An 8137-nucleotide genomic window follows, 5' to 3' on the forward strand; every position below is an offset into this window, starting at 1 on the left:
ATATCATGCACATAGTTTCTTCTGAGGTATGATAGATAATATAGAGCCCTTATCACGATTTCAGGAAGTTCCTCTGACTTAGTATATCACATTCGCTCTGTTTTTGCTCTTAACTGTTTGCTGTTCTTTGGTTTCTGTGTCTATAGAGTAGGCACACTTTTGCCAATTCCTAGGTTGTCCTCTTTCTCATCTTCCTTCTTGCTGGTAACTGAACATTTCCCCGTTTTCCAAAGAGAATAGTTCCATCTACTCTTAAAAATTTTTTAACTTTTAATTTGAAAAAAATGTTTCAACAGCAGTACAAAATCCTGTGTACCCTTCACCCACATTCACCAATGTTAGCATTTTATATAACCACAGTAAAATGATCAAAATCAAGAAATTAATATTGACAATGCTATTATCTAATTTATAGATGTTATCCAAATTCTGCCAAATGTCCAACGAATGTCCCTTTTCTGATCCAGGATCCAATCCAGGATTAAATGCTTGCATTTAGTTTTCATATCTCTCTTTAGTTTGCAACAGTTCTTCAGCTTTTCCTTGTCTTTCATGATCTTGACACTTTGTAGAGTGTCCCTCATTGTGGTCTGTTTCATGTTTTCTCTTGATTAAATTCACGTTATGCATTTTTGTATGTGTGTAAGAATACCACATAGGTGATATTGGGCCCTTCTTAGAACATCATTCCATAAGGCACATTATATTACTTTGTGCCATTACTGGTGATGTGATCCATTATTTGCTTAAGAGACTGCCAGGTTCCTCAAATGTAAAGTTGATATTTTGCCTCGGTAATTAATAAGTACCTTGCAAGGGAATACTTAGAGACTCTTGTATCTCATTATACTTTGCCCACTAACTTTAGCATACATTGATCATCTTTACTTGAAACATTTATTACTGTGATATTTTACAAATGGTGATTTTCTGTATTATTCCTTCTATATTTATTAATTGGAATTCTGTAAGAAGAACTTTCCCTTATCTGTCATCTACCTGTCATTTATTTAAATCAGTATAGGCTTATGAATTCATTTTGTAAAGTTTATCATCCATTACTATATTTTATTGCTCAAATGGTGCCAATACCATACCAATTTGATTACTGTCGCTTTGTAGTACTATTTGAAGTCGGGTAGAGTGATGCCTCCAGCCTTGTTCTTTTTACTCAGCATGGCTTTGGCAATTGGGGGTCTTTTGTGCTTCCATACAAATCTGATGTTTTTTTGTTCTATTTCTTAAAAAAATGCCAATATGATTCCGATGGGGATTGCATTAAATCTGTATAATGCTTTGGGTAATGTGGTTATTTTAACTATGTTGATTCTTCCAATTCAAGAACACGGATTTCTTTGTATCTTCTTCAATTTCTTTTAATAGGGTCTTGTAGTTTTCATTATATCGGTCCTTCACATGTTTTGTTAGATTTATTCCTAGATATTCTTTCTGTTGCAATTGTGAAAGGAATTATTTTTTCCACTTCTTTTTTGACACATCATTATTAGAGTATAGGAATGCTATGGATTTTTGAGCTATGGATTTTCGAACATTGATTTTGTATCCAGAGACTTTACTGTATTTGTTTATTGTTTCTAGTAGTGTTCTTGTGGAGTCTTTAGGGTTTTCTATATAGAGAATCACGTCATCCGCAAATAGTGGCAGTTTGACTTCTTCATTTCCAATTTGGATGCCTTTTATATCTTCCTCTTGTCTGATTGCACCCACTAGGACCTCCAAAGTTATGTTGAATAAGAGTGGTAATAGTGGACAGCCTCGCCTTTTCCTAATCTTAGAGGGAAGGTTTTTTGTTTTTCTAAGTATTGGTCCATTTCTTCTAGGTTATTAAATTTGGTGTTATATACTTTTTCATAGTAGTTTTGCATGATCCTTTGCATTTCTGTAATATCAATTGTAATTTCCCCTTTTCATCCCTGATTTTGTTTATTTATGTCCTATCTCTTTTTTCTTTAGTGAGTTTAGCCAGGGATTTGTCAATTTTATTACCCTTTTCAAAGAACCGTCTCTTTCTTGCATTTATTTATTTTATTTTATTTTTGTTTTGTTTTCAATTCATTTCTGCTCTAATTCTGATTATTTCTTTCTGCTGACTTTAGGCCTCATTTGTTCTTCCTTTTCTAGTCTTTTAAGTTGAAGCGTTTGGTGGTTTATTTGGGCTCATTCTTGTTTTTGGAGATAGGCCTGTAATGATACGAAGTTTCCTCTTAAGACCCAAAAGTTTTAATATGTTGTACTATCATTATCATTAGTTTCTATGTATCTCTTGATCTCTCTTTTTATTTCTTCTTTGACCCGGTTATTCTTCAATAGCATGTTGTTTAATCTCCATGTATTTGTGGTTCTTCCTGATTTCTTTCTGCAGTTGATCTCTAGTTTCAAAGCATTATGATCATAGAATATGGTTGGTATGATTTCAACCCTCTTTCATTTGTTGAGGCTATCTCTGTGTCCCACTATGTGGTCGATTCTTGAGAATGTTCCAGGTGCACTAGAGAAGAATGTATAAGCACCTGTCTTGTGATGAAAAACTCTGTAAATAAATGTCAATTATGTCCAGTTTGTCTACTGTGTCATTTAAGGATGTGATATTCTTATTGATTATGTTTGGATGATCTGTCCATATCCGACAGTGGGGTATTTAGGTCCCCTACTACGATAGTGTTTTGGTCTGTTTCTCCCTTTAGTTCTGTTAGTAATTGCTTTACATATTTCAGGGCTCCCTGATTGAGAGGATTGATATTAAGAAGTGTTATGTCTTCTTGGTGCATGATTCCCTTTATTATTATGAAGTGTCCCTCAGCATCTTTCTTTACCTTTTTTTATTGTGAAGTCTATTTTGTCTGATATTAGTACCAGTATTCCCGCTTTTCTCTGAATGCCATTTGCTTGAAATATCATTTTTCATTCTTTCACTTTAAGTCTGTATTTGTCTTTGGAGCTGAGAGGTGTTTCCTGGAGGCAACATATGTTTAGGTTTTGTTTTTTTTTGATCCAATCTGTTACACGATACCTTTTTATTGGTGAGTTCAGTCCATTTACAATTAGGGTAATTATTGAAATATGAAGTCTTCCTAAAGCCATTTTATCTTTTGCTTTCTGGTAGGTCGGTGTTTTCATTGCTTCTTTGTCCATGTGTTTCTGTTTTCTTTATTTTGGTTGTTTTTTGTGGGTTTTGCCTCTGATTATTCTTGTTTTATGTTGTATACTTCAGTTCTGAATCTTTGGCATGTGGTTACCATTACAAATATGTAAAGGATACAGTTGTTCATTTTCTTCTGCACATGCCTTATTTTCATTCCCCTTTGCGACTTTGTATCTTTGAATTCCCCCCTTTTCAGTCACTGTTACCTCAGTTGTCCCTGTGTATGCTGAACTTTCTTTACTCTCTTGTTATAATAATTTTCTTATTGTTTAAGCTTATAGGCCCTTTTCTTAGTAAGGGTTGCACTCCTCTGCTTCTATTTGCCTGATAATCACTTTCTTCCGATTGATTGATTGATTGATCGATTGGCATTTTGTTTTTAGGTGAGCTGACCCCTTTCAGTTTTTCCTATAATGCAGGCCTAATAGTGGAGAATTCTCTCAATATTTGTATGTCTGGAAAGGTCTTAATTTCTCCTTCATATTTAAAGGAGAGTTTAGCTGAATACATTATTCTTGGTTGGTATTTCCTTTCACTTAATAGTTTAAACATTCGATTCTATTCCTTTGTGGCTTGTAATGTTTGCGCTGAGAAGTCTGAAAATCAAATGGATTTTCCTTTATAAGTTACCATTTTCTTCTCCCTGGCTGCCCTGAGACTTCTGTCTTTGAAGTCGATTTTTGATAATTTTAATAAAATGTGTCTTGGTGAAAGCCTTTTTGGGTTGAGACAATAGGTTGTTCCTTTGACTTTTTGAATTCCAAGCTCCAGCTCAGATTTGGGAAATTCTCACCAACTATTTATCCGAAAATACTTTCTAGTCCCTGCTCATTTTCCTCGCCTTTGATAATGCCCATTATTCTTATTATGTTTCCTCTCCTGATAGTATCAGCTAGTTCTTGTATTTCTCTTTTATTATTTTTCATTCTTTGGTTTCTTTCTTCTTCCTTTTGATTTATTTCTAGATTTCTGTCTTTGATATCACTGATCCTTTCCTCCATTTGGTCAACTCTATTTCCCAAGATTGCTTTTTCATTTTTCAACTCTTGCAGTATGTTCTTCATCTCCAGAAGTTCTATTTCGTTCTTTTTGAGGGTTTCAAGCTCCTTGCACTGCTCATCTAGGTGTTTTTTCGATTCTTGAAACTGTTGATATGACTTGTTTTGGAATTCACTGAGTTTTTTCAGAAGCGCCATCCTGAATGCTCTGTTATTTAAATTGTATATTTCTATGTCTATAAGCTTATTTTCTGGAGATTTTTTTCATTCTTTCTGAGATGCCTTGTTACCTTGTTTGTTCATGGTGTTTAGTGGACTATTTCTCTGCCTGGGTATAAATGGAAATGTATTCTGCTTTTTTTCCAGAAAGAAGATTTATTATATAAAAGTGTCTCTTCAGCCTGCTACAAAGAAGGCACTTTTCTTTTGGTTTCCAATAGGAAGCATCTAAGCCCCTTGGATCCCTGCTTTATATAAAGCTTTAAAAATGCCTTTTTATTTTCTGATAGATATTTAATCCCACTCACTACTCTCAGTTTCAGTCCCTGTCATTGTTAGCAACAGTTTTGGTAATGTTTGCTCAGATTCCCATTCTAATAATGGGGCTCCGCAATGATCATTCTCGGAGGGTATAGGGGGAGGGGCCCTCTGGGTTAGGAGTTGGGGGCTGCCGCTCAGCCTTGGCTTTGCGACTGTGGTTGGTAAAAATCAACTGTTTTTCTGCCGTCCCGCTTCTCTGCTTTCTGCCCTGATGACAGCCCTCCTGTTGACAGGCCACAGAGAAGTCACAGTTTTCCCAGCCAAGGCTGTTCAGGGAACTCGCTGCTCCTTCTCCCTTCCCCCTCCTCCTACAGGTAGCTCTGGTAGTTGCGAGAGGCAGCTTTATTTCTCCTAGTCCACTGCCTGACACCTGGGGTTCGGATCTGTGGTAGCTCTTATGGGCAAATCCCACGCTCAGACGTGATGGTGTGCAGTTTGGGTGTGTTTTGTTGAGTTTTAGATGTTCAGCTTATTGGTTGTTTCAAGGGGAGAGATCTGGGGACATCTCTCACTCTGCTGTGTTTCCAAAGATCTCATCCCCTATCATTTTTTGAGCCCTTTTTTACTCTCTGGCACTATAAGATAATCCAGGATCATCTGGTATTTTTCACACCATATTCCTAGAATCAGCCATTTCCCCTAGCATCCCTGATTTCTCTTACTGGAGAGTGGTACTTATTAGAATGGGCATTATCCCCTCACTGTAAATACCTTCTACCTTCAAGCACTTGTCAGTGCATTTTCTCTAATAAACAATGACCTTTACTATTAAGAAAATGTTTTCTCACTCTCTTACTCTGATATCTTTAAAATACAGTTTCTACCATTATAGAATTCATTGTCAAGCAGTTAAAAAAGACATTTATCTAATATATATTAAAGCATTGTGATAAAGGAAGATGTACTGTGTATAAACCATTGGTTTGTCATTTTGTTATTTACCTCTTTTGTCACAAAATTGCTGCATAGCAAACAGCTGCAGAAACTCTGGCATACATTTATTTTAAGTATTCACACATTTGAGTTTGTCAGCTAGGCGATTCTGCTGACTGCGTTGGGCTTGCTCACATGTTTAGGGGTTGGCTAGCTAGCAGCTTATCTAGATTAACATCTGATGGTACTGGCTGGGACATCTCAACTTTCCTAAATGTTTTGTTTCACCAGCAGGCTAGCCCAAGCATGTTCTCAGGGTTATGGTAGAAATGCAAGAGCACAAGTGGAAACAATACCAAAGCAAAACCAGAGCTGGACAATAAAGTGGTAAAAACAGATTTTATTCAGGACTGTTGCAATAGGAGAAAAGCGACCTCACTATAGAACTGGCCTCAACTCCACCAACAGCATAGGCAAGTGGGAATTTATAGCCAAGGAACAGGATAGGGGTCAATGAATGCAATATTATGAAGAAGGAACATGAGGGGGAAGGGGATTCTGGCTAATCTAACTTAACAGTCATTACTGAAGACAGACCAGGTGACCAGGTCAATCTCAAAGCCAATGTCATATTTTAGACTTTTATTATACAGCACCCCACTCCTGGTACCAATTTCTGTGTCACCTATTGCCCATGCTGTTCTTTGTCCTAGAATGGCTTTTCTTCTGTCTTCTTCCTCTCCAGTAAACACTTTATCTTATCCTTCAAACACAACTCAAATTCACCTTCTACGTGAAGTGTTCTGTTAGTGATTATCCCTTCCCTATGTTCTCACAGAATTTTGTACTTAAATCTATTATTGAGCATTATACATCCATACAGCTTGCTAGATTGGGACTTCTTTCAGGGTAGAGATCAAATCTTTTTTTTGCAATCATTGGTTTAGCATGCTGTATGTATAATGTTTGATGAATGAATGCATGAATGAAAATCACATACAGAAAGAAGAGGAAATTTAGATGTCAGAGACATAAGCTGACATTGCAGTTGGTTACTGTGTAACTCTGGATGCATAGCTGTTCTTTAGAAAATGGGTAAAAGACCCAAAGATGAATGCAGTTAGCCAAAGCCAAAATATAGCAGGGATGACTAGCCCGCACATTTACCCACTTGACAGTAATAGTGATTATAGGACTTATGAGTTCTAGAGAATCAGGCAGGAATTTCCCTGTGTGAGGGCAAAGACTGGGCCTTCTCAGTGGATATCTGCAGCTGTGCTCGTTGGAACAGAATTGCCAGGTGCTGCCTGATTTCCTTGGTCCTGGCCCCGTAGATGATGGGGTTGACCAGACACGGGAGCAGCAGGTAGAAGGCGCTGAGCAAGTTGTGCACATCCTGGGAGGCGGTGCGGGCTACACGGTAGATGATGGATGAGGACATGGTGGAGGAGTGGATGGTGAAGATGACCAGCAGGTGGGAGCCACAGGTGTTCAGGGCCTTGGAACGTGCTCTGCCTGATGAAATTTGAAATGCAGCATGGATGATGCGGGAATAGGAGGCTCCAAGTAGCAGCATGTCCAGGACTCTGTTGAATACGCGGACAGTGAGCCCCACAGTCTTATTTAGGGAGATGTCCCCACACGAGAGCTTCATCAGGGCCATGTGCTCACAGGCAAAGTGGTGGGTCACGTTTGAGCGACAGAAATGAACCCGGGAGGCCAGCCCCACCACTGGAACAACAATGCCTGTGCTCCTGGCAACTGCCACTCCCACAAGGCCAGCCAGCAACTGGCCTGTCACTACCTCCGGGTAGCGGAGTGGGTAGCAGATGGCCACATAGCGGTCCAGAGCCATGACCAGAAGGATGTTGCAGTCAAAGACAATGAGGAAGTAGATACAGAACATCTGGACCAGGCAGCGAGCCAGGGAGATGCGGTTGAAGTGAGTGGAGAAGCTGAACAACATGGTGGGAACAACAGTGGTGGCAGCACAGATGCTGACAGCCAGGAGCAGGGCAATGAGCAGGTACATGGGCTGGTGCAGGCTCCGATGGGCCACCACCGTGCGGATGACCATGCCATTGGTGAAAATGATCACTAGGTAGAGAATGAGGAAGGGCAGCACCAGGAGGCCGCGGGACTCTTGTAGCCCTGGGAAGCCTACCAGGAAGAAGCTGGTGTAGGACACATTGGAGCTCCCATTGCTCCACGCTGACATTGTCCCTGGGAAACAGGGTGGCTCTGGGAAGATATGCAGGGCAGGAGGCCTGGTTTCTGTACCTTGGCCCCTATCAGGGCCTGCCCCTGCCTTATCAGGCTTCGAACTTCATGAGTCTCCAAGATTCCTAGAAAAAATAGGAGAAGTTAAGGCTCATAATTTAATGAGAGATGCATCTCTAAATCTTTTTCTACATTTCAAATAAATCCCTCAGGGTAGATTTGGGATGTAGAATTCTTGAGCCAGATGATATGAACATTTTTGAGTGCCCAGTAGATTTCTAAGAAAGTTATATCAATCTTGTCCCTGAATCACTGGTGCTAGTATTAAACTGCCATAATTTAA

At 39.1% G+C, this 8137-nt stretch overlaps 1 protein-coding gene across 1 annotated transcript; it reads right to left on the reverse strand.

Moving 5' to 3' along the window:
• Positions 1–6775: 6775 nt before the first annotated feature.
• LOC107517330 (olfactory receptor 52K1-like) lies at positions 6776–7792 on the reverse strand. Its single transcript, XM_016157908.2, has one exon. The coding sequence runs from the start codon at positions 7790–7792 to the stop codon at positions 6788–6790; it is 1005 nt and encodes a 334-aa protein (XP_016013394.2). The 3' UTR covers positions 6776–6787.
• Positions 7793–8137: the final 345 nt, after the last annotated feature.

Source organism: Rousettus aegyptiacus, unplaced genomic scaffold (genome assembly GCF_014176215.1).
Source record: "Rousettus aegyptiacus isolate mRouAeg1 unplaced genomic scaffold, mRouAeg1.p scaffold_m13_p_5, whole genome shotgun sequence".
Taxonomy (NCBI): Eukaryota; Metazoa; Chordata; class Mammalia; order Chiroptera; family Pteropodidae; genus Rousettus; species Rousettus aegyptiacus.

Bases quoted from the DNA above. Each gene is read 5' to 3' on its own strand.
- LOC107517330 (XM_016157908.2), bottom strand. From the start codon at position 7,792: ATGTCAGCGTGGAGCAATGGGAGCTCCAATGTGTCCTACACCAGCTTC.